Raw genomic sequence first — 26,781 nt, forward strand, 5'->3', positions numbered from 1 at the left:
TCCTGTGTTGGAGTTCCGACCCCCGGCACCTCAGAAGGAGCCCTCAGTCGACATCGATTGTGTGCACAGGCAGACAAGTTAAGATGAGGTCACGAGGGCGGGCTCGGATTCAGCATGACTATTGTCCTGGTAAAAAGGGGAAAATCGGAGACAGACACGCGTAGAGCAGGAACAGCCTGTGAACCCGAAGGTGGCTGTCTGCAGGTCAGGGCACAGAGGCCTGGGACAGATTCTGCCTCACAGCCCTCAGCAAGCAGGCCGGGACTGTCGGAAGATGAGTTTCTGGGAGGCCGAGGCGGGAGGATCGCTCGAGGTCGGGAGTTCGAGACCAGCCTGGGCAATGTAGCCAGACCCCGTCTCTACTAAAAATAGAAAGAAATGATCCGGACAGCTAAAAATATATATAGAAAAATTAGCCAGGCGTGGTGGCACATGCATGTAGTCCCAGCTACTCGGGAGGCCGAGGCAGGAGGATCGCTTGAGCCCAGGAGTCTGAGGCTGCTGTGAGCGAGGCTGACGCCACGGCACTCTAGCCCGGGCGACAGAGCCAGACTCTGTCTCAAAAAAAAAAAAACAAACAAAAAAAACCTGGCCTTGTTGGCACAGCCCGGTCCCCAAGTTCTATTCCAACACCCAGCGTTGTAGGGCGAATTGCGAGATATCCTTGGATTCTTCCCTAGACTTGTGGGGCTTTGTTCGACCGAAGAAGCGTTTGCATTGTGATTACTTCTGACTCGGTTAGTGGCATCTGGTTAGTGGCATCTCCCGTATCCACTTCGGCACCCATCCCCCAACCCCATAATTCTTTCAAAGCCTCCCAGTGTGCCTCGGCCATTAAAAGGTCCCTGGCCACTGGGGTAGTCCATTTCGGGGGCCAGGAAGGTAGGATTTGAATATAAAACCGTGCAGCCGACAGAATGATTCATTACCTTGCGGGTCAGTAGAAAAAAAGATCGGAGTTTCTCAAACTGCGATCCAGGCGCCGGTATGAACGATAGGAATGTCCTAAGCACAGAAGGTTCTCAGGGTTCCAGGGCCAAATTGGCTTAGGAAATGCCGCATGCTAATTCTCCTCTCAAAACTCCTACAGTGTCCGTTAGCATATTAAAGGCTCTGAGAAGTACTGCTGCAAAGAAGCCAGTTTTAGTTCTGCTGGGTAATTAAGCAAGTTTATCAGCGCGAAGGAGACATTTCTTCTAGGCCAACAGGTTTCCCTTCACCCCAGTTTTGGAAGGGCTGGAGGAGATTTAATTCAATTTTATCTCTTTTTTTTTTTTTTTTCTGGGTAACGGCCCCAGCAGCGCATTAAAATGTACGTCAATGTTGAATTATTAGAATTGCATTTTAAATGCAATGCAAGCAAACACAAATCCTGGTGAAATAGAATTCTTATTTGTTCCTAATGTCCTCAGTGTGTTTCAATGCATTGGAGTGCATCTGTTAATTTCCCACGGGTACTTTGTCACTTTCAGGAAATGACCTTCTCGTTGATTCATCTATTCAAATAATAAGTATTAAGGGACTCCCGAGTCCACAGCTCTAAGGGTGCAAAGCTGGAGAGATTTTAGAGTCTGGGCGCGGCAAGGGGAAGATACAAGAACTTCCATATCATTCACGTGGCTCCCGGCCACGGTGTGGGCAGAATTCTGTGACCAGCGTGGGGTAGCTTGGCAGGAGGGATTGCAGCCCGAGCCCGGGAGCCATGGCGGCTCAAGCCAGAAAGTAGGTCACCCTTTCACTGGGGCCTTTGAGGGTTTTGCCAGGGACACTGTCACTCACCCGCTGGAGTCTACAAGCGGCAGTTCACAGTGGCCACAATGCCACCGTGGAACAAGCCACCTCGGCACTCGGTAGCTTTTCACAAGCCTCGTGTACCGCAGGCTGGCGGGGTTCTTCCCATCTGGGCTCCGTTCGGGGGTCTCCACTTCTCACTGCACATCTGAGGGTCAGGTGGGGTGTCTGCTCCGTGGCTTTTGTCCTTGACCAGCGGACTAGGCAGGCATGGCCTCATGGAAACGACAGAGGCAAAGGTGGCAAGTGCAGCCAGGCCAGAACTTTCTTTTTTTTTTTTTTTGAGACAGAGTCTGGCTCTGTCACCCGGGCTAGAGTGCCGTGGCGTCAGCCTCGCTCACAGCAACCTCAGACTCCTGGGCTCAAGCGATCCTCCTGCCTCGGCCTCCCGAGGAGCTGGGACTACAGGCATGCGCCACCACGCCCGGCTCATTTTTTTCCATATATTTTTAGCTGTCCGGCTAATTTCTTTCTATTTTTAGTAGAGACAGGGTCTCGCTCTTGCTCGGGCTGGTCTCGAACTCCTGACCTCGAGTGATCCTCCCGCCTCGGCCTCCCAGAGTGCTGGGGTGACAGGTGTGAGCCACCGCGCCCGGCCTACGTATTTCTGTTTATATCTGTATGTTGCGTGTTTGTTCTGCTTTTCTGCGGAACCTCAACTGACACACCAGGGGTGGAAGTTTGGCCAGATGAGGGCGATCGGTCAGCTTGTATGTTTTAGCTGCTTCCTCCTCCTCCTCCTCCTCCTCCTCCTCCTCGAACTCTGCTCTGTCTACGGCAGGGACAAAGGTCAGGGCCACGGCTTGTGCGGATCACAAGACCGAGTTTCCCCCGTCCCTGTTAGTTAGCTTGAGCTTCTGTCGAGGAGCTGTTAGAGGATGAACTCCTGTCAACCGAGAGATGACAGGGGCCACTTCAGGGAAGAACTGGATGCTGATGACATGTGACAACAGACTTAAGGCAAAAACAAAGAAAGGGACGGGACGAAAGGGACAGAGTGCGGGGTCGGCTCTGGGAGACGGCCTTTCTCCCGCACGGGCTCTGAACTTGGCCCCGTGATCTGTCGGGTCAGTGGAACGCTAATCCAAGCAAGAAGGACATGCGTGTCGGGGCCTGTCCCTTCTGTGCCACCGAGACCCGTCTGCTTCCATGGGAACAAGCCCAGGCCAGCCTCTGCACCATCGGGGATGTCACACCAGGCCTGCCGCCGTCGGGCCTCTCAGGACCAGCCAAATCGTCAACCTCGTGACTAATGACGGGGCCAGGAGAGCCGCTCAGCCAGCCCCGAGGATGGTGAGAAATAATGACTGTTCGTTGTTTTAAGCCACTACATTTAGGGGGCGTTTTATTCAACAGAGAAAGCTAAATGACACATGACGTCCATGTCATAGCCCCGGCAACGTCTAAATAAGGCGGAGAGCGGAGCAAGCTTGTGGATTTAATGCTGACAAATCGTACTGTCCACGTTTGAGAATACTTAAGAATGAAAAGATAAACATGACACACAAATGCTGCTGTTGACTGAGATTGGGGAGTGAAAGGAGGGACACAAGCTAATTCTCTTGTGTACACTGGAGGGAAGCGACGTACAAAGAAAGAAAGAGGAGATTACAAGTATTTTATGAATGCATAAATTTAAAGATAACCACTGGGATCAAATACAACTCATCCTGAATAGACGAAGAGCTACAATAAAAAGTAAAGAAAGGCCGGGAGCGGTGGCTCATGCCTGTGATCCCAGCACTTTGGGGAGACCAGCCTGGGCAACATAGCAAGACCCCATATCTAAATAAAATACAGAAAATCAGGCCGGGCACGGTGGCTCACGCCTGTCACCCCGGCACTCTGGGAGGCCGAGGCGGGAGGATCGCTCGAGGTCAGGAGTTTGAGACCAGCCTGGGCAAGAGCGAGACCCCCATATGGACAACTAAAAATATATAGAAAAAATTAGCCGGGCGTGGTGGCTTATGCCTGTAGTCCCAGCTACTCAGGAGGCTGAGGCAGGAGGATCGCTTGAGCCCAGGAGTCTGAGGCTGCTGTGAGTGAGGCTGACGCCACGGCACTCTAGCCCGGGCGACAGAGCCAGACTCTGTCTCAAAAATAAAATAACATAAAATAAAATGTTACATATCTAATAAAATATATATGAAATTTCTTTATTTGAAATTTTATGATTTTAGAATTTGTCTGCCTCCGTTCTAAGATCACTATTATTTTAACCGCCGCTATCTAAGAGATAAATGTTGCCGATCAAGCCGTGACTCATCGCCCTAAATAACATGACAGAACTAGACAGAGAAACACGGTGGGGATGAGAACAAAGTTCAACGCTTTCCAGGAAGGAAAATGGTTCCGTTTCTTCCAGCTCCGCCGTCTGAATGTTCATCCCACTTAGCACCCAGCACAGTCTGAGAAAAATCTTAACATTTCATATGAGACATTGCGTGTATATTTATCTTATCCGTGAAGCGTTGCCAACATTTTTGTAATGTTACGGGCCTTAAAGTGGCATCTTAGGGAAAAGGCTCCTGGCTTAGCGTTTTATAATTTTGAAGTGGATGGCTTCTCCCCCAGCCTCGCGTGGATAAACACAGTCGCAAACTCTCTCTGGTTGGTTCTCTCTCGTGGCCACTGGCCCCTTTTTTGCTAATTGCAGCTGTTTTTGCTGACCTTATTTTCCTCGCTGGGCCTGTGCCCAGGCAGCTGTGGAAAAACAAAACTGCAAGAAACCCAAAACATAACAGCTGTATACATCTGCTGAACCGCAACAATGCACACAGGGCTTCCGATGTTAAAAAATGGTCCCATGTTAAAAATGTTGCAAAGTCACAGGGCACCAGATTGGCAAAATAAAGCCTGTGGAAACATCAGCAGATGTGAGTGGATTCGGAAAAACCCAACGACCTCCAAGGCAGATGTGCAGATAAAACACTGCAGAGAGATGCAACAGCGTTTTCCAAGTTAAAACAAATTTGCAAAAATAGTAAACCTTTTTTTTTCTCTTTTCTTTAAATAGTAAACTTCAGAAGATCCCGAGTTAATCCAAGGAACCAGGGTAGAGTCTAAGCACGGTCCACAAGTGGAAGTTTGCCATGCCGAACGCTTACAGACTTGGGTTATAGACACTTACTCAAAAATATTTTATTTTATTATTATTTTTTTTTTATTTTTTTATTTTTTTGAGACAGGGTCTCGCTCTGTTGCCCGGGCTAGAGTGCCGTGGCGTCAGCCTCGCTCACAGCAACCTCAACCTCCTGGGCTCAAGCGATCCTCCTGCCTCAGCCTCCCGAGTCGCTGGGACCGCAGGCATGCGCCACCACGCCCGGCTCATTTTTCTATATATATTTTTAGTTGGCCAGATAATTTCTTTCTATTTTTAGAAGAGACGTCTCGCTCTTGCTCAGGCTGGTCTCGAACTCCTGACCTCGAGTGATCCTCCCGCCTCGGCCTCCCAGAGGGCTAGGATGACAGGCGTGAGCCACCGCGCCTGGCCTCAAAAATATTTTAAAACACCTGCAGTGTGGCCAGTATTACGCATAATGGATTGTTGATGCTGTTAATTGTCTTTGTATTTCATTCAATTGCATCCATTCTTTGTGATAAACCTTGTGGATCCTAACCTTGGCCAGGTATCGCCCAAGAATATTCCTGAGAACTTCCTGACTGTCTACTTGGAGCATGGTTTTTTTTTTTTTAAGTTTAATTTTAATTTTTAAACTCAGCTGCTGATTGGGAGGGGCATATCATTCGTTACCATCTCAAATGCAAGAGACCAGTATGTGTAAAAAAAGCTGTCTTGTTTGGAATCGTCATCGTCATTGCTGCTTTTTGCCCACCCAGTATTTGTAATCCACTTCTCCGTCACTAATAGCATGTTCATTTTATTCCGGGCGGCGGTGTGCTGAAACTGAAAAAAGACAGAAAGCGAAGCAAACCAAAGGCTGGGATGTCCCAGCTTCCCCCTCAGAGAAAGGCAGCATGGTGAGGTCTGGTCTGGGGGCTGCGAGTAGAAGTTGTTGGGTGGGGCTTGAAAGAGAAGCCCCTTAAAAATGGACTGATTTGGCCCGGCGCGGTGGCTCACGCCTGTCACCCTAGCACTCTGGGAGGCCGAGGCAGGAGGATCGCTTGAGGTCGGGGGTTCAAGACCAGCCTCAGCAAGAGGGAGACCCCTGTCTCTACTAAAAATAGAAAGAAATTAGCCAAACAACTAAAGATATATAGAAAAAAATTAGCCGGGCGTGGTGGCACATGCCTGTCGTCCCAGCTACTCGGGAGGCCGAGGCAGGAGGATCGCTGGAGCCCAGGAGTCTGAGGCTGCTGTGAGTGAGGCTGACACAGGTAATCTTTGAGTTCTATCAGGTTTTTAATATTGGTAAGCTCCTTCCTGGAGAATGAGCCCAGCCTTCTCCAGGAGGGCTAGAGGGGGACATCTATGTCTCTCGCTTATTTGGGAGCCAACTATTGCCATGACGGCAGTGGGCGGGGGGCCCTGGCTGCCTCAGTTTATCTTCCGGCTTCATACAATCGCTGTGGGCTCCCAAACCGGTTCCCCTCTCCCTCCTCTGAATAAAAGGAGGATAATAGAGTAGCACCTCCCTCGTGGCTGCTGTCCGGAATAAAGTAGAAATTTCACCAAATCACTTAGAACGTTCTTATCACAGAGCGATGCCCAAAAAACTGTCAGTGATGATTAACGTTTGTTTAAGATCTCAGAAAGTCTGATGCACAGCATTTTTTTTTTTTTTTTTAATTGACAAGCTTCTGGCCCAATGTTCCCAGCTGTCAGAAAGCGGCGAGGCGCCGTGTACACGAGCAGACCTAAAACAGGGAGAAGAATGAAAGTGCTCAGAGTGGTCGGACACAAAGACAATCCTCCTCCAGCAATTACGAGGCTATAAAAAGAACCAGAGCAGCATCAGCCTTCTCCATGCATTTCCAAAACAAGTCGGCTCGGAGATAAATTCCAGTACAGACAAGTACTAAGGACCCTGGAAGCTTCTCTGCATGTCCCCGTGAAAGTTCCAGGCCCGAATGCATTTTTTTTTTTTTTTTTTTTGGCAGCAAGCAAATCTGTCAAGCACCAAGCCTGCAACAAAAGCAAACACATTTCATCATTTCAAGGTTCAGCTCTGCAGCTGGCGTCCTGTGCAAGAGAAAATACTGGCCCCTGGCTAGGGAAGAAAAAAAAAAAATGGAACATAATTACGTTATGATGAGCTGGGGGGAGGCGGCAAAGAAACATTGTCATGCAGAGCGTTGATGGATGGGGTTTTGTTGATGGGAACTGCTGGAATGTAGCCGTAGAGGGGGAAAAAAAGGCTTATATAATAACTCGTTTGCTTCTCTTCCAATCTGGCAGGCAGAGACGTGGCAACACCCCACCTCTTTCTGTGTTTTATTTTTTTTCTTGACATAATCATGTCAGGTTTGCAGAATGGGTAACGAAAGTAAAGCCCAGAGACCGTGTGGAGGCCAAAAGCTGTGATTCTATTAAGTAGAGATTTCCCGTTGCTTGTTTATGTTTTGAAATCGACACCCAGGGTCTTCTCCGAAGACCACTTAGATGGTGGGGAACCATCCGTCTTCGAGGACGCGGCTTCCAGGTGGCGTGGATTTTATTTACGTCGGGTCAGGGCTAATCACATTTTGAATCGTGATTTATGTCGCAGTCGGGAGACTCAACTCAGAGCATTAATCAAGGGTGCTCAATTTGCTGTTCTTGTGCACGGTATGGTGGTGAGTCAAGGGGTGGTCTTCGCAGAGTAGAAGGTGTAGTCTGTTTTATGCAGTCTTTTTTTTGTTTTTGAGACAGAGTCTGGCTCTGTCACCCGGGCTAGAGTGCCGTGACGTCAGCCTCGCTCACAGCAGCCTCAGACTCCTGGGCTCAAGCGATCCTCCTGCCTCAGCCTCCCAAGTAGCTGGGACTACAGGCATGTATCACCACGCCCGGCTAATTTTTTTTTTCTATATATTTTTAGGTGTCCAGATAATTTCTTTCTATTTTTTTTAGTAGAGACGGGGTCTCACTCTTGCTCAGGCTGGTCTTGAACTCCTGACCTCAAACGATCCTCCTGCCTCGGCCTCCCAGAGTGTTAGGATGACAGGGCCACTGCACCCGGCCCAACGCAGTCTTTTGATTTCATATACTTTCAGATTAATAATTCTATAATTAAATCAGAAATCCGAGTGATACTTCAGATTATTTGAATTTAACCAAATTATTTGAAGCATGTGTTTTCAAGTTTAATTAGCGGGGGGGGGGCGGGGAATCATTTCTAGTTTAACAGATAACCATAGGTATGTGGAGAATATATTTGCCGTGCCACATTAGAGAAAAACAAGTAATACCCCAAAGAAGATGTATCTGAGGCCGGGCGCGGCGGCTCACACTTCTTATCCCAGCACTCTGGGAGGCCGAGGCGGGAGGATCGCTCGAGGTCAGGAGTTCGAGACCAGCCTGAGCAAGAGCGAGACCCCATCTCTACTAAAAATAGAAAGAAATGATCTGGACAGCTAAAAATATATATAGAAAAAATTAGCCGGGCGTGGTGGCGCATGCCTGTCGTCCCAGCTACTCGGGAGGCTGAGGCAGGAGGATCGCTTGAGCCCAGGAGTCTGAGGTTGCTGTGAGCGAGGCTGACGCCACGGCACTCTGCCCAGGGCATTATAGCAAGACTCTGTCTCAACAAACAAAAAAAAGGAAAAAAAAAAAAAAGATTCTGAGTGGCTAAGTGCCCTTTATTAATACAGTGTTCACTGAGTACTTTCCCTCTTTGTGTTAGGTCTTTTATCTGTTCATTTAGAACTGCAAATTTTTTTTCAAAATCACACAATCATGGTTTTGTTCGCTGTTTGCATATCACTTGCTGATATTTTATACGTATATAAAATGTATTTATTTGCATATAAAACAAGGCTGGGAGAAATTAAAGATCTACATAAGTGGAGAAATACAGAGCGTGCTTATGAATTGAAAGACTGGGTGGAGTTAAAATGTCATTTCTCCCCAGACTGATCTATAGATTGAATGTGATCCCAGTCAAAAGCCCAGCAGACTCTTACCAAAGTTGACGAATTCTAAAACTAGCATTAGTGAATTCTAAAACGGACACGCAGTGCAAAGAACACGGAACAGCAGAGACAGCCTGGCATCGGCGTGGGGACGGACGCTTGGATCACGGGGACAGCCGGAGAGTCCAGAAATAGAGTCGTGCACAGTCAGTTGATTTTCCAACACATGGCACTGGAACCCAGTTTTCAAAAATAGACAAAACGCTTCGACACTTTCCATTTCTTCAAAAAAGCAAATGTCTGCAAAAAGAAGAAATCCAAGTGGCTCAGAAAGAAATGTTCGCATCTTTAGTCACCAGAGAAATGCAGTTTGAAACCACACTGGGGTTCCATTCTCCATCCAACCAAACGGTTAATATTAAAAAGACCGACAAAACCGTGTTGGGAAGGATGCAGAGCAGCTATTACAGAATTTTGATGTATTACTTGCAGGGGGTATAAAATGGTGCAATCGCTTTGGGAAACTGCTGGTTTCCTGAAAGTGAAATGAATACCTGCCCAGAGATTCCACTTGTAGGTTTTTCCCAAGTGAGACAAAAATATGTATTCAGAAGAAGACACACGGCCGGGCGCGGTGGCTCACGCCTGTCATCCCAGCACTCTGGGAGGCCGAGGCGGGAGGATCGCTCGAGGTCAGGAGTTCGAGAGCAGCCTGAGCAAGAGCGAGACCCCGTCTCTACTAAAAAAAATAGAAATAAATTATCTGAACAGCTAAAAATGTATGTAGAAAAAATGAGCCGGGCATGGTGGCGCATGCCTGTAGTCCCAGCTACTCGGGAGGCCGAGGCAGGAGGATCGCTGGAGCCCGGGAGGTTGAGGTTGCTGTGAGCGAGGCTGACGCCACGGCACTCTAGCCCGGGTGAAAGAGCGAGAACTTGTGTCAAAAAAAAAAAAAAAAACAAACCTTCTAGGCATTTTTGTAAAATATTTGAAACATGACACAATTTACACACAGCTTTTCAGGAGGATTTGGAGAGCTCTGCTACTTTGGAAATAGATTTCACACCTCTCAGCATGACATAAAAGAGAGAGAAGATGGTGATGTGGGCTTGCTGGGGACAATGTCCTCTAAGGCATCAGTCCCCAGCCTTTTTGGCACCAGGGACAGGTGTCACGGAAGACAGTTTTTCCATGGATGCGGGAGGGGGATGGTTTGCATGACATTTATTGTGCATCAGACCTCTCTGCTAAATCACGATCTGCACTTGCAAAGCTGCTCCCCGGTGCTGGCATCACCGCCTCAGCTCCCCCTCGGATCATCAGGCGTTAGATTGTCATAACGAGCTGCCACCTAGACCCCTCGCATGCGCAGTTTACAGTAGGGTTCATGCTCCTGTGAGAATCTAATGCCCCCCGGCTGATCTGCCAGGAGGTGGAGCTTACGCAGTGATGCCAGTCATGCTGAGCAGCTGTAAATACAGATGAAGCTCAACTCGCTTGGCCGCAGCTGCCCTGCTGCTGTGTGGCCGCGTTCCTGAGACCCATGGACTGGTACCGGTCCGTGGCCCGGGGTCTGGGGCCCACAGCTCTAAGGCCTCTAGCCCGAACTTCATGGGCTATGTGTTAGCAGCCAGGATGGATGACGTTTGAGTCTAGCCTGACTAAAAGAAGGGAAAAACTATCGAATGCAAATCTTTGATGGCAAGCCTTCCGATTTCACTGAGGTTGCAAACCCAGACTCTTAACATTATACGAGAAGCAAAGACTAAGAAGTACGTTGTTGAGTGTCATGGGAGAAAAGAGCTGATTTTTTTTTTTTTTCAGGCACTGTCTCGCTCTGTCACCTGGGCTAGAGTGCCGTGGCGTCAGCCTCGCTCACAGCAGCCTCAACCTCCTGGGCTCAAGCGATCCTCCTGCCTCAGCCTCCCGAGTAGCTGGGACGACAGGCATGCGCCACCACGCCCGGCTAAATTTTTATATATATTTTTAGTTGTCTAGATAATTTCTTTCTATTTTTAGTAGAGACAGGGTCTCACTCTTGCTCAGGCTGGTCTCGAACTCCTGACCTCGAGCGATCCTCCCGCCTCGGCCTCCCAGAGTGCTGGGGTGACAGGCGTGAGCCCCCGCGCCCAGCCCCTCCTGCTCCCGTGGTGGTAAAGGGACACAGTCATTTCGGTTTCACCCGTGCATCTTCAGATTTCTTTTCTTTGGAACCCACATTTGCCAAGAACATGTCTGATTTTCGCTGTTTTCTGAGTAGGCTTCCCTGCTGGGAAGAAAATTTGGCAACCCGTTGACATGAATATTGCAGTATACTTGGCAATACATTCCGCTTTTTTTTTTTTTTTAGACAAAATAGTGCTTATTTTTTCAATTATAAAAATAATACATGCTTATAATAGAAAATTGGGAGGTATTAAAAACTAGAAAGGAAGAAATAATTATCCACGATTTCATTGCCGAGAACACCCACAGTTAACATCTTAGTGGATTTCCTTCCAGTTATTTTCTATGAATATTTATATCCGTGGATTCAATTTCTGGGCACACTCTTTCCTCTTGCACTTTTAACTTAAACTTGTAACATGAGCATGTGTCCACGATGGACAAACTCTGGAGAGATTTACTGTCTGGCTGTTTACATAAATTGTTCATAGACATCAGTAAATGTAAAAGTATAGGCCGGGCGCGGTGGCTCCCGCCTCTCACCCCAGCACTCTGGGAGGCCGAGGCGGGAGGATCGCTCGAGGTCCGGAGTTCCAGACCAGCCTGGGCAAGAGCGAGACCCCGTCTCTACTAAAAATAGAAAGAAATTATATGGACAACTAAAAATATATATAGAAAAAATGAGCCGGGCGTGGTGGCGCATGCCTGTCGTCCCAGCTACTCGGGAGGCTGAGGCAGGAGGATCGCTTGAGCCCAGGAGGCTGAGGTTGCTGTGAGCGAGGCTGACGTCACGGCACTCTAGCCCGGGTGACAGAGCGACATTCTGCCTCAAAAAACAAAAACAAAAAACACATTGATACACATTATCGCTTAATGTATAGTTTATATTCAAAGCTCCCCGATTGTATCAACAATATCCTTTGCAGATTTTTTTTTTGATCAAGGACTTAAACAAAGGTTGCGTTCCCTTGCTGTGCTTTTCATTCCCGTTCAGCGACAATGGCTTCCCTTCCCGTGTGCGCACGGTGTGTGCATGGGCTCGTGACATCGGTATTTTTCAGAACGTCTCTCGGTTTGAATTTGCCTGCTGTTTCTTCACCATTCAATTCAGGTCCGATGTCCCTGGAAGGAATATCACGGCAATGGTGCTCTGTCCCCGGAGCAGCACGAGAGGTGGCACAAGATGTCACCCTGTCCCGTTGGTACTCAGGGTCGGATCGATCGCTTGGTCAAGGTGTGGGCAGGGCTGGAGGTGCCCCTCTCTCTGTGCCCGAAGCCAAGCAATGCGGCACAGCCTCCTGCCACCAGCTCTCTCTCTCTGGCTCTCGCAGAAATAAGGCCTTCCGTTTTTAACCTGGCAGATGGCTCCCATCTGGCCACCCAGAGGGAGAATGCCATTTCCCAGGCTTCCCTGACACCGGGCCTCGTGAGCAAGGTGTGTGATTCCCACTTGCACCTTGCAGGGGAGCGGCTTGGCCTCCCCTCCCCCTGCCCAGCCAGGGCGTGGAAGGCGGACGAGGTGACAACAGACTTCCCCTGTGCATACAGAACTGGGGAGGTGGCCCCGGAGTGCTCTGTGACCGTAGGCATGGCAGGGGGCAAGGGAGGTGTGCAGGAGCGAGCCACGTGGGGCCACGTGGACGGGGCCACGTCCCCGGCCGGCTGGGCACCAAGAAGAACACAGATCCGGGGTCTCTGTGGCTGAGAAGCACCCCCTGCCCACGCTGGACTGCTCACGTCCATACTGCTATGCAGAGAAATAAATGTCTTCATTTTCAGAGCCACTCCGATTTGGGGACTGTTTTTTTTTGTTGTTTTTTTTTTTTTTTTTTTTAGGGCAGCTGATCCCATGTCTGAATTAACACCCGAGGCCGAATCTGGTTCATCTGCGCCGCCCCCCTCTCAGTTTCCTTCTCTGTTCCCACCGCCGTTCCCCGAGTTCCGTCACCCGTCCGCACGCACGTGTCGGCCGTCGGGGTCTGTCTGTGCTGTCCCGTCGGCCCGTGCTCCCTTCCCCGTCCCTGCTCCGCCTTCGACACTGCACTTAGATATCTGCTGTCCCCACCCGCCTGGCACGATCCGGTGGTCTCCCGTCCCGGCGCCCAGATGAAAGCGGGCTGCATTAGCGCTTAGCACATGGCGCCCTGATTATCGGCTCCCACGTTGAGCTCGCCAACGAGACCGCGGATTTCTTCCAATCGGGGACCTGCTTGTCTCTCCTCTTTTGCATCCCCCAGCAAGTGACTCCGTGAAAGACACCCAGGGATCTCTGGCGACCGGACGAATGCACGCAGATGAGCTAACGAATGACACGTCCACGCATGCAGATCCTCATTCTTTAAGAAAGCATTTCTTGCTCTGCAAAGACGCCGCTTGTGAGTAGCACACCCATTCCTCCTCCAGAAACTCAAGGGCGCACCATGAGTTCTGTCATGGACAAGGCAGGGGCCTGATCATACAGTGTCTGCAAATTCACATTGTCCATGTGTCAGGTCGCCTTAGCTATGAGCAGTCTGCAGCGGGGGGCCCAGCTCGGGCTGCAGTGACAGCAGATTTCAGATCAAAAGGACTCAGCTCCATCCGCCCCTGTCTCCTCTCCGCTCAGAGCAGGGGATCCGGGCTGCGGTGCCAGCAGTTTCCAGCAAACGCTCAGGCGTGCTCAAAGCCAACAAAGGGATGAGAGCGTTTCCCTGCCCCGGAACACCGGGGAGTCAGTTCAAGGGCTTTTCAGGGTGACAGGTTCTGTCCCAGCGCGGGTCACGCGTTGCTTTTATTCCGTGCCAAGGAGCACACCAGCCCTGGCACTCCGCCCGCACATTCTGTGCCAAGCCTGTGCCGATCCTGGTATTAAAAATCATTTTCTCTCTCTCTCTGTCTCTGGAAATGCAGTGATTTCAGGATTTTCGAGGTTCTGACACACGGCTCGTGTGTGCAAGTCCTGAATCCCTGTACCATTCTGAGCCCGTGTTTGGATGGTGGCCCCTGTCCTTCGATATCGAGCCTGGATCTTATTTTCCTAGAGATGCATCCAAAATAGCCTGCATTTATTAAAAAAAAAATTGCTAAGATTGTTCTCAGGAAAAAATTCCACTGTCCAACTGCAGCCCCCAAAGTGTGGATTTTAAAAATTAACTGAGGCCGGGCGCGGTGGCTCACGCCTGTCATCCCAGCACTTTGGGGAGACCAGCCTGGGCAACACAGCAAGACCCCATATCTAAATAAAATGCAGAAAATCAGGCCGGGCACTGTGGCTTACTCACACCTGTCATCCCAGCACTCTGGGAGGCCGAGGTGGGAGGATCTCTCGAGGGCAGGAGGTCGAGACCAGCCTGGGCAAGAGCGAGACCCCGTCTCTACTAAAAATAGAAAGAAATTATATGGACAACTAAAAAAATATATAGAGAAAAAATGAGGCAGGCATGGTGGTGCATGCCTGTAGTCCCAGCTACTCGGGAGGCTGAGGCAGGAGGATCGCTTGAGCCCAGGAGGCTGAGGTTGCTGTGAGCGAGGCTGACGCCACGGCACTGTAGCCCGGGCGACAGAGCCAGACTCTGTGTCAAAAAAGAAAAAAAAGTCACCAGAGCCAGGATTTGAAACTAGGCCGTCCTGTCCCCAAATCCACCGGCCTCCACTGGGCTCTACTGCTTCTTCCTCACAGAACACACATTGCAGGGTCTGTCTACACTCGCTGTCTCCAGTTACCCGCCCACTCCCCGCGTAAGCCAGCGCGAGCTGGCGCCTACGCACCTGATTAATCCGTGAACTGGGTTCTCTCCAAGGTCACAAACGACCTCCCTGTCGTTGAAGTGATTACACATGAATTGATTAGACTCTGTTGGCCGTATCTTCATTCTTGGAAGATGAGACTCTCTGAAATCACACCTGTGTAAACCTTCCTCCTCCTCCTCCCCCTCCTCCCCCTCCTCCCCCTCCCCCCTCCTCCCCCCTCCTCCCCCCTCCTCCCCCTCCCCCTCCTTCCCCTCCTTCTCCTCCTCCCCCTCCCCCTCCTGCCCCTCTTCCTCCTCCTCCTCCCCTCCTCCTCCCCCTCCCCTCCCCCTCCCCCTCCTCCTCCTCCCCCTCTTCCTCCCCCCTCCCCTTCCCCCTCCTCCCCCTTCTCCCCCCTCCCCCTCCTCCCCCCCCCAAAGGGTCTCTCCCAGGCCCGTGTGTCCAGGTCTCTGGGGCAACCGAATCTATTCCCATGACACTGACTCCAAATGGCGGGTGACGTCCAAACTGTCATTTCCATCGGAGCCTCCTACCTAATGCATCTCCTGCTCTCGGCCCCCTGCGCCTGGCTGTCCCACAGACAACTCAGAAAGTCTAGAACGGACTGGACGTAACCTCACCCGCCACCACCCTGAACCATCTTCCTCCTCCTCCGTGTTCCACAAATTCAGGCGGGCACAGCTGTGTAGAACAAACCAGAAACCCCAGGGTTAGCTTTCTCGGGGGGCGGGCAGAGGCGCTGATGGGCACACCACCTGCAGAGGGCAGCCTCCCCCAGCGGCAGGGCCCGTTGCCACCCAGCCCAGATGTCACCCGGCCCAGAGGTGGCCTCACATTCATTGCCAGGCCTTTCGGAGGAGCCCCCCCCTGAAACCAGCATCATTGCATGAAATGTCCTGGCTTTTGAACATTGGCCACTAATGCAACTGTGGTAAAAAACGCTGCAGAGGCCAAGTCCCCTGCTGACCAGCTGGGATGTACCAAGCTGTCAGGTCACAGCTCCGCCCGCCCACGCTGCCCCAGCTGCAGGGGCCATTTCTGGGCCACCTGCCACGTGTCTGTCCGCAGCCCGACCTCTCTCTCCAGCGCCAAACCCGTCAGCCCGGCTGCCCCCGCAGGCTCGTGTTGAACACGCCCAGCTCCACGGCCCTGTGACACGACAGCCTCCTGCCCTTCAACAAGAGCCAGGCATCCGGGTTTGCACGTGCAATTGCAATTTGTTTAGAATTCACGTTTGAAAAAAAATTTTCAGATGAACAAAGACTTCTCTGGCCGCGCGCGGTGGCTCACGCCTGTCACCCCAGCACTCCGGGAGGCCGAGGCGGGAGGATCGCTCGAGGGCAGGAGGTCGAGACCAGCCTGAGCAAGAGCGAGACCCCGTCTCTACTAAAAATAGAAAGAAATTATATGGACAGCTAAAAATATATATATATAAAAAAATTAGCTGGGCCTGGTGGTGCATGCCTGTAGTCCCAGCTACTTGGGAGGCTGAGGCAGGAGGATCGCTTGAGCCCAGGAGTTTGAGGCCAGCCTGGGCAACATAGCGAGACCCCGTCTCTACGAAAAATAGAAAGAAATCAGCTGGCCAACTAAAAATATATATAGAAAAAATGAGCCGGGCGTGGTGGCGCATGCCTGTGGTCCCAGCTGCTCGGGAGGCTGAGGCAGGAGGATCGCTTGAGCCCAGGAGTCTGAGGTTGCTGTGAGTGAGGCTGACGCCACGGCACTCTAGCCCGGCGACAGAGTGAGACTCTGTCTCCAAAAAAAAAAAAAAAAAAAGACAATATAGATGCCAACAGAAAAAAACAAAACAGAGGTTTTAAAGCCACCATGATAAAAGTGCTTCATCGAGCATGTCCGAAACCAATGAAAAATAGAAAGTCTCAGCAAAGCAGGCAGAAGATATAAATAAGGCATAAAGATATAAATGAGAACCAGATGGAAATTTTAGAGGTGAAAAATACGATGACTGAAAGAGAAAGCTCAAGGGAGGGGCTCAAAGAGAGAATAGAGGGGACAGGAAAGAACCAGTGAACGGGAACGTAAAACAACAGAAATGACTCAATCTGAATAACAGAGCGAAAATAGGATGAAAAACAAACCAAAAAAAACAGCCTGAAGGGTCTGTGGAACTAAAAGGAAAAAAAAATCTAACCTTCGTGTCATCAGAGTACCAAATGGAGAAGAGAAAAGAGGGTGAGGCTGAAAAAGTATTTAATGAAATAATGGCTGAAGATGCCTCAAATTTGGCCAGAGACAAAAAAAAAAAAAAACCAGACCAAAAAGCTGAATGATCCAAGACAAAATATGCCCAAAAAAATCGTCCCCAAGACACATGGTAGTCAAACTTCTGAAAACTAAAGACAAAGGGGAAAAAAAAAATCTTGAAAGCAGAGAAGGAGAAATGACATAATTCCTGTAAGAGAAACAACACCCTCATGACAGCAGGTATCTTAACCAGATAATTGTCAAGCAAGGCCAGAAGGCAGCGGGACAATACGTTTCGAATGCCAAAAGAAAAGCATTTTAACCCAGAATCCTTTACCTAGTGACACTGCCCCCCAGCAATGAAGGGGACTCAAGACATTCTCAGACGAAGGAAAACAGAGATAAGTTTTGCCTGCAGACCTGTCTTCAAAGAATGGCTAAAGGAATTTGTCTAAACAGAAAGGCAATGACAAAAGAAGAAATCTTGTAATACCAGGAAGGAGGAGAGAACACAGTGATCAAAGATATGGGCAAATAACATAGCCTTGCCTTACCTTACCTTACCTTACCTTACCTTCCCTTACCTTACCTACCTTACCTTACCTTACCGTACCGTACCCTACCCTACCCTACCCTACCTTACCTTACCTTACCTTACCTTACCTACCTTACCTTACCTTACCTTACCTTACCTTACCTTACCTACCTTACCTTACCTTACCTTACCTTACCTTACCTACCTTACCTTACCTTACCGTACCCTACCCTACCCTACCCTACCTTACCTTACCTTACCTTACCCTACCCTACCTTACCTTACCTCACCTTACCGTACCCTACCCTACCCTTCCCTACCTTACCTTACCTTACCTTACCGTACCTTACCTTACCTACCTTACCTTGCCTTACCTTACCTTACCGTACCTTACCTTACCTACCTTACCTTACCTTACCTTACCTTTTTTTGAGACAGAGTCTCCCTCTGTCGCCCGGGCTAGAGTGCCATGGCGTCAGCCTCGCTCACAGCAGCCTCAACCTCCTGGGCTCAAGCGATCCTCCCGCCTCAGCCTCCCGAGTAGCTGGGACGACAGGCATGCGCCACCACGCCCGGCTCATTTTTTCTATATAAATATTTTAGTTGGCTAGATGATTTTTCTATTTCTATTTTTTAGTAGAGACGGGGTCTCGCTCTTGCTCAGGCTGGTCTCGAACTCCTGACCTCGAGCGATCCTCCCGCCTCGGCCTCCCAGAGTGCTGGGGTGACAGGCGTGAGCCACCGCGCCCGGCCAGTGTCCCGTGGTTTTGTAAGAAGCTGCCACTGGTGGGACTGGGCAAAGGGCCTACAGCATCCGTCTCTGTTACTTCTTCCAACTGCATGTGAACCCACACTTATCTCAAAATAAACAGTTTAATGAAAAGAAAAAAAAAAGCCAGACATGGGACGACACTATCCCAATCTCTCAACTGCCAGATTCCCGGCCGGGCGGCCACACCCCATGCTCTCATTTGTGCAGGTGACCAAGCCACGAGAAACTGTTGAAACGCAACTGTCATTTCTACTGAGGTCCTGCGGAAACGCCAGCAAAAGTCCCTCCTTCAAACTCCCAAACTGTGTGTTTAAAAATCACGAAATGTTGGAGGTGGGACCGTTTGAAAAATGCATACAAGGGTCCATGGGACCCCCAGCCAGCAATCCACGGAAATGGGGTGCGCCCAGCCCACCCAGCTCCGAGGACGGACCCCCAGCTCCTGTCTCGTAAGCTGCCCAGACAGAAGCCACCCAGCCACTCCTCTGTCGCAGGCCTGGTGACCCGCCTGACCCCAGGGCGTGGGCAAGTCACCGGGCGGCACCTACAGCCCGGGCTGCTTTTCTGCGGCCACCCAGGCTTCCCCGGACACAGAGTGACATTGAGACACGGGTCTCTGCAGGACAGTCTCTTTCCCAGCGTGGCTGTGGTGTAAACTTGTTTGTCAAGGAAGGACGGATGGACGGGAAGGCCTGTCGAGGTCAGCGTGAGTCAGGGCCACTCCTCTGGGACACAGGTACTGTCACCCCATGCACAGGTTGCAGGCGATGGGGGACTGAGCTCAAAGAGCATGTGGAGGAGGTGACGGACGTTGAACCCGGGTGGCCTGGACGCTACGTGCAGTGCCGATTCCTGTGCCCTGCCCAGCCACATGGCCCCTTAGCCCGGAGACTGTCCCCTCTCTTGCCCAGAGGCCACCAGCTTGTGGGGCACAGGGAGGGCCACTGGGACTGGGGTGAGGGACAAGGCATTTGTGACAAGCACCAATCTGCTGCTACCCCACGTTCCGGGGATATGTGGACCCCTAGCCCTGGCTTTTTATGTGTGTGTGCGTGTGCGTGTGTGTGCGTGCACGTATGCATGCGTGCGCATGTGTGTACATGTGTGTGCGTGTACGTATGTGCATGTGTGCGTGTGTGCATGTGCATGTGTGCGCGTGTGCATGTGTGTGCGTGTGCGTGTGTGTGCGTGTACGTATGTGCATGTGTGCGCGTGTGCATGTGCATGTGTGCGCGTGTGCATGCATGTGCATGTGTGTGTGTGTGCGTGTGCGTGTGTGTGCGTGTGTCCCTAGAGATGTCTGCACATCCGCGTCTCTGTGCCCGTGTTACCTCGTATGTGCATCTAAGTGTGTTTGTGTGTGTCTGCGGGTGATGTCACGCTGTCTGTGCGACTCGTGTGTGTGTCGCGTGTTGTTCATGTGTCCATGTGCATGTAGTGTCTCTGGGGGCGGGGGCGGGGGTCTGTGTGACTGCGGCGTCTCCGTGACACGTTGTGTCCGAGTGTCCCTGGGTGCAGTGTCGCGTCTCAGGGCGGGGACACGTGTGCACGTGTGGCGTGTGTGTGTCCCTGTGCATTGTGCGCGCGCGCGCGGGTGTGCCGTGTCCTCTCTCCCCGCTGCGGCTCGGGGCAGCCCCGCGACAGTCCCCGGGCGGCCACCCTGCTCCTCCCCGCGGGCCGGGACACGTGGGCCCCGGGCGCCGCCTCCCCGCGCGTCCCCACCCACCCGGGGCCGCCCCCAGCGCCGAGCCGCCCCGGGGATAAAGTGGCCGCGCCCGGTCGCCGCGGAGCCGGCCAGGGCGCAGCTGCTGCTCCCGCAGGACGCGCGGGCGCTCGGGAAGGCGACACTCGGCGGCCCCGGTAACTCCGCGCCCGGCCCCGCCCGGCCCGCGAGCGCCGCCGCCGGGGGAGGGAGCAGCCCGGGGCCCCCGACGCGCGCGGCCCTGCGTGCGTGCGCGCGCCTGGGAGTGTGTGCGCGTGCGTGTGCTCGCCTGGCAGTGTGCGCGCGCCTGGGAGTGTGTGTGCGCCTGGGAGTGTGTGCGCGTGCGTGTGCTCGCCTGGCAGTGTGCGCGCGCCTGGGAGTGTGTGCGCGTGCGTGTGCTCGCCTGGCAGTGTGCGCGCGCGTGCACGCGCCTGGCAGTGTGTGCCCGCCTGGCAGTGTGTGCGCGCGCCTGGGAGTGTGTGCGCGTGCGTGGCAGTGTGTGCGCGCACCTGGGAGTGTGTGCGCGCGCCTGGGAGTGTGTGTGTGCGTGCCAGTGTGTGCACGCACATGGCAGTGTATGTGCGCGCGCGCGTGCACCTGGCAGTCTGCGCGCGCTGTCAGTGTGTGCACGTGCCTGGCAGTGTGCGCGCCTGGCAGTGTTTGTGCGCGTGGCAGTCTGTGCGCGCGCCTGGGAGTGTGTGCGCGCGCCTGGCAGTGTGCACGTGCCTGGCAGTGTGTGCGCGCCTGGCAGTGTGCACTCGCCTGGCAGTGTCTGTGCGCGTGCCTGGCAGCGTGCGCGCGCGCCTGGGAGTGTGTGCGCGTGCCTGGCAGTGTGCGCGTGCCTGGCAGTGTGTGCGCGTGGCAGTCTGTGCGCGTGCCTGGCAGCGTGTGCGCGCGCCTGGCAGTGTCTGTGCGCGCGCCCTCCCCGCGCCCGCGCGCCCGCCCCAAGCCAACCTGTCCCCGTCCGTCCACTCCACCCTCCCAGCGCCGTCCCCGCGCGCCAAGTCCCCGCCGCCGACCGCAGCCGCGGGGGCTCCTCCTTTCCCTGCGCCGCCGCCGGGGACGCGGGGCGGGGGGGGGGGGGCGGGACCGGGACAAAGTTTGTCGGAGCCTCGGGGTGACCCTGGCTGGGGACTCGCCCCGCGTGCGCGCCTGCGAGGTGCCTGGGTGCGCGCGCGCGCGCGGCGCCGGTTCCCCCGTTTCCCGGGCGGGGTGCGGGCTCCGGGCCCCTCCCTGCCCCCCCCAGGCGGTTTGTTTGGGAAAAGTGATGACATGGATTAGAAGTGGGGGACAGCAGGCGCCAGCTCCCCGGCTGGGGACGGAGCTGGGGACGCAGCTGGGGACGGAGCTGGGCGCAGGCTCCGGGGCGCCGAGAGCCGGGGGCGCGCACAGGGGCTGGGGGCGCCGGGGATGCTGCCCCGCGGCCTCCCGGAGGAGGGACCAGCCCCGGTGGCCCTGCCCTGAGTCCCCAGGCGGTTGGTGGCCGTGGAATGCAAAAGCCAGGACGGAATGGAAACAGGTTTGTCGTGTGTCCCTTTGGAATTTCCGATGGGAACGATGAGGGTGTCCTCCAAGCCCCATCGTTGCGCCCACTTGCAACCGTTCCTTGGAGATTTTTTTTTTTTTTAAGGGACACGGGTCTCCTTGCAGCTGGGGTCTTTGTACCCACGGAGCTGGCTGACTGTCATTTCCACTTGATGACAGATAAAATAGTCTCTGAGATGAAGTTTCCTGCAATGATTTAAAATAAACACAGATGGGAAGAGGGGGAAAAAAAGCTGTAACGAGGCACTTCAAAAAAAAAAAATAAAGTGAGCCTTTTTTTTTTTTCCTTAAGAACAAATGGGATTTTTTTTTTTTCTTTCAGTCTTGGAGAGATTTGCAAGAAATGTATTTTTGAAAGATCTTTGAAAGGGAGGGTTTTAAAAAAAAATGTTACTGATTTGGAACGAGGCTTTTTTTTTTTTTTTTTCTCTTCCCCTTCTCAGCCATACGTGTTTTTTGCTGTATTTGTGACTTTGGAAAAATGTCTCCTTTTCTTTCTAGGACTTGAAGACCCTTCCAGGATGCCCGAGGAAAGTTCTCTCAGGAGGACCCCGCAGAACGTTCCCTACCAGAACCTTCCTCACCTGATCAATGCGGACGGGCAGTACCTCTTCTGCAGGTACTGGAAGCCCACGGCCACACCCAAGTAAGTCTTCCCCGAGTGTCATGTTGTGCCACCAAGGTACACAGGGACCGGTGGCACCTGTCCCCTCTCCCTGGTTATCACCAACCGTCTCCCTGGGACCCACTTTCTCTCTGACCTACTTTCTACGGCGTTTTGACGTTAGGCACAGCAGGGTTAACAAAACTGAAATGTCTACTTTATCATTTTTTTTTTGTTTCTTCTTTTTTTTTTTCTTCCATTTTTTTTTGTATTTTTTTTTCTTATTTTTTTTTCTATTTTTTTTTCCTATTTTTTTTTTCTATTTTTTTTCCCTTTTTTTTTTTGGTTTCAACCAGACCCAACTCATAATACTTTATCATTTTTTTTTTAAATGTAAGGAGCAGTTCTCCTTTTTTTTTTTTTTTTTTTTTAATTTTAACGACTAGGATACGGATTCCACCGTATGGCAGTTTTCAAAAATTCTACATGACTTTATTTTTTTACTTTATTTTTTTATTTTTTATTTTTGGTGCTAGCGTTGATTTCTGTCGTGCAAGGCATGCATTTAAGATCAAACCCAACAGTGAAAAGAAAAATCGCCTACATGCGTAAGAAAACCAAAGCAATTGTGTAGGTATCTGTATTATAACCTGTGCTCCGTGTTCTCACTTGGGTCCGAGCTTTGGAAGGCAGCACACGTGTGTCGCTGGGGAGAAGGGGGTCTGAGGTGTTCCCTTCTGATTGCTCCGCAGCTCAATTACTCCGTGCATTTTCCAGCCAGGGTTTGTCTTGCTGTTAGAAGCAGGCGTCCTCGGGACTCCACAGAGACAGCTGGTCTCTCGCTTGCCCCCCTCCTCGTGCCCGAAGCAGGAAAACCCTGCTTGTTTGTGTTATTCCGGGAAACAAATTATTTGTGGTAACCAACTGGCCCGGTGACAAGGGAACAGTTCCCGTTCCAAGGAACCTTTTACCTCTTTCATAGCAGGCCTCTTGTCTCTCCCCCGAGGGAGCCTGGCGTGGGGCGGAGGTTATATCTTCGTGTCTCAGGACTCAGCCAACCCTAGCACAGTTGTGGGATGTCTTCCATAGCTTCTACGAGGTGCAGAGAGTCCAGGTAGCTGCTCATGAGAAACCCAGGGATGTTGACCTTGAACCTGGCTTAGAATCTGGGCTTCAGGGCAGCTGTACCGGGGGGCCCTCGCTTTCTCTCTAGTGTGTTTCCAAGGTGGGCAGTGGGCTGATAAGAGTTCTCACCAGTTCTGGCACCATCTTTCTTGAAAGATTTCCTCTAGAGGAGGGTATGTCTGTATGTGCGTATGTTTTAGGGCAGCGGTCCCCAACCTTTTTGGCACCAGGGACCGGTTTCATGGAGGACAGTTTTTCCACGGAGCAGAAAGCGGGCCAGGGGTGGGGATGGGTTGGTGAAGGTGGGCAGAGAAGCTCTGTGACCGAGTCTCAAACACAGGCCACCGATTGTCCCAGTCCCTGTCCTGGGATTGGGGACCCGCAGTTTTAAAGGAAAACAGGGAGCCGGGGAGGGAGAGGGAGGAGAGGTTGAAGGGAGAGAGAGGATCGTCAAGCATTATGATGCTAATGAATCATTAATTCTCCAGCTCTGACTTAAGTGGCTGTAGAACTGGATATTCTGGGTTTCATTTTTTTTTTTTTTTTTTGAGACAAAGTCTCGCTCTGTCACCCGGGCTAGAGTGCCATGGCGTCAGCCTCGCTCACAGCAACCTCAGCCTCCTGGGCTCAAACGATCCTCCTGCCTCAGCCTCCCCAGTGGCTGGGACTACAGGCATGCGCCACCACGCCCAGCTCATTTTTTGTATATCTATTTTTAGCTGTCCATATAAATTTCTTTCTATTTTTTTAGTAGAGACGGGGTCTCGCTCTTGCTCAGGCTGGTCTTGAACTCCTGACCTCGAACGATCCTCCCTCCTCGGCCTCCCAGAGTGCTGGGATGACAGGCATGTGCCACTGAGCACGCCCAGCCTGATTTTTTTGTATTTTATTTAGAGATGGGGTCTTGCTATGTTGTCCAGGCTGGTCTCCCCAGAGTGCTGGGATGACAGGCGTGAGCCCCCGCGCCCGGCCTCTGGGTTTCATCTCTAACAAATCCGTCGTAGATGGCGAGTTACCGGGTCAAAATACAGAAAAAAAAAGGGCAAAGCCTTGAAAGTAGAAGTTTTTAACGTCCAAGTCGCAGACTTCGGTGGCTTTGTCTGTTGGCCAGTGGGGCTGTCCCAGTTTGAAGTCGACAGAAACAGAATGGATTCTGCAATCCTCCAGCGGGGACAAGCGGTGGCTGAGTGGGCCAGAAATGGCCGAGTTGGCCGCCCTGCCCGGGGCTGGGGGCGGTTTTCACAATCTCTGCTGAGGTTGCATTGCGGGCAGCTCTGTGTGTGCCTGGCCGCTGCCGTGCTGTAGTTAGAGGTGACAGCTCAATTTAGAAGCCAGTGTCCGCCCTGTGGCAGAATGACAGCAAGCGGGGGCAGCCGAGGCAGCTGGGCCCTGGGATTTCAGAAGACACTTGTGAGTCTGGAAAAAGGGGGCAGGAAAAAAAGTTAAGGGTGGAGGCCCCCGAAAGGGAAACAGCGGCAGAGCCACTGCCATTTGTAGCTCATGAACACTTTGCCCAGTGGCAGCCTCATGTGGCTAACGGGGAAGGTCCCTTGGCTGCCCTGGTGGCCTGGCTGAGTCCCCTGACCTGCCTGTCTCTGTCCCCACGACCTGGGTGCCACACAAATCAGTAAACACCCTTTGGGCTTGGGGAGCAAAAGGGCAGGCTGTAAACCATGTCACAACCAGCCCCGACCAATCAGAGCCAGGACGGAGCCAGGGGTCCCGGAGGTCCCCCTGCGGTGACAGGTGCTAACTCGCGCTTGCTGGACCTTGGTCGGTGGAGGGGGGAGTCCTGGGGGTTCTGGGTGGGGCGTGGGAGCCTCTCTGAACCTCAATACCTGGCCAGCTGCCAGGCAGGCCCGCCCTCTGGCATGATCCAGGCCTGCAAGGTTGTTGTTTCAGCTACTCTGCTTTTAGGGAGAGGGCGGGGAACTCACCCACAGCCCCCCACAGGCCCTTTGCCCCTTTTGAGCATAATCGGGGCTGTCCCTTGCTCAATCATGCCTCCCCCCCAAGTTGGGAAGAGAAGAAAGAGGAGACTGAACCTCCCCAGCCTAGTCTGTGGGGAACATTTTGGTCACACGGCGCCTCACCTCTGCTTGCTGCTCTGCCATCTCTGTCCCAGAGGCCCCTGGGACCTCAGAAGCCACCCTGGGGGCCTGGGGACCAGGTCGTTACACAGGCAGGTCCGTGCCTGACTTCGGGAGTCGGTGCCGGTTTGCATTTCGGTTGCTGATCTGACCAACAAGTTGCCTCTAGCTCCTTGCACCTGCCCGGAGCACCCGCTGCGGTCATGGTGCCCTTGGAACTCTCCCCCGGGACCCAAGCCCGGCCCCGCAGGTGGCTCAGAGCAAACATAGCTGTCACAGGTATCAGGCCTGAGCTGGCAAACCGGCCGGACCTGATTTATGGAAGCAAAGTTTGTCATTATGTCCACAGCTGCCCCGGGTCGGAGGCTGAGACAGAAGGAGGCATGTCTTGGGTTCGTCGTTATAATTTGCACACGGTGCTGTTTTTCTTTTTGAGACAGAGTCTGGCTCTGTCACCTGGGCTAGAGTGAGTGCCGTGACGTCAGCCTCGCTCACAGCAGCCTCTAACTCCTAGGCTCAAGCGATCCTCCTGCCTCAGCCTCCCGGGTAGCTGGGACTACAGGCATGCGCCACCACGCCCGGCTCATTTTTTCTATATATTTTTAGTTGTCCAGCTAATTTCTTTCTATTTTTTTAGCAGAGACAGGGTCTCGCTCTTGCTCAGGCTGGTCTCGAACTCCTGACCTCGAGCGATCCTCCCGCCTCGGCCTCCCAGAGTGCTGGGGTGACAGGCGGGAGCCACCGCGCCAGGCCTTTGCTTATCTTTTAAATCTCTATTCAGCACATTGTTCCAACGTCCCCTGCATTTGCAGAGACCTTCTCCCGACCTTGGTGGCTTTGCCTGCTTGTCCTCAGACCTGCCCAAGCTCTCAGAACCTCAGCCACTGCTGGTGCGTGGAGGACCGCTGAGCCGGGCCCGCACCCCTGCTGCTCCTGTCCTTGTTCCCCGAAGCTCGCTCAGCTGGTGGCCCCGGCTCAGCCCTGCCTGGGTCACGTCGGTCCCCTTCTCCACGGAGCCGTCACTCTCTGAAGTGTTGGGTGGTCCTTCAGGACATCATTGGGGAATGTGCAGGACGCAGCTTCCCGTCCTCAAGCTTGGGGACACTTACGTGACACTAAACACCCTCCTTCCTGCCACCCTCCCATGGCGCCAGCCGCTCGGGTGTGGCCCTGGTGGCTCAGGAGATAAGGGCACCTCCCGGCCAGCTGGCTCCATCTGGACTTGTAGAATTGTCACCACCAGCTGAACATAATTGCCATTCCTGCCGCCTTCCAGAATGTTCTCAAAGATCACCCCGGCTTTTGCCTCCCTTTGCCCCCCGGTCCGCCGCATTGCACAACCTGTTTGTCTCTTGCAAGTGGCATTTTGGATGCCACTCTGGGTCCCCGTGGGGCTGAGCAGGACCTCTGTCCCCTCGCGCTGGCCCTGGGCTGGCCCCCGGCACCTCAGAGGTTGCCAGGACAGCTGGGGTCACCGGGCGCCGTGGGGCCAGAGCAGCCCTGGGG

The 26,781-nt window shown here is 52.7% G+C and overlaps 1 protein-coding gene across 6 annotated transcripts in view; it reads left to right on the plus strand.

The window, feature by feature from the left end:
* The window catches only part of MGLL (monoglyceride lipase), an 81,922-nt gene that overhangs the window by 17,418 nt on the left and 37,723 nt on the right, over window positions 1–26,781 (plus strand). For 2 of the 6 annotated variants that reach the window (XM_045534252.1, XM_045534254.1), the window contains exons 1-2: window positions 21,026–21,430; window positions 21,958–22,102. In XM_045534252.1, coding sequence (XP_045390208.1) covers window positions 21,421–21,430; window positions 21,958–22,102 — 155 coding nt within the window. In that variant the 5' untranslated portion in view covers window positions 21,026–21,420. Of the gene's footprint in view, window positions 1–19,969; window positions 20,070–21,025; window positions 21,431–21,957; window positions 22,103–26,781 lie in introns of those variants that run through there. The other 4 variants (XM_045534256.1, XM_045534250.1, XM_045534251.1 and 1 more) reach the window with 4 other exon arrangements.

The sequence above is a fragment of the Lemur catta genome, chromosome 21, assembly GCF_020740605.2.
Source record: "Lemur catta isolate mLemCat1 chromosome 21, mLemCat1.pri, whole genome shotgun sequence".
NCBI lineage: Eukaryota > Metazoa > Chordata > Mammalia > Primates > Lemuridae > Lemur > Lemur catta.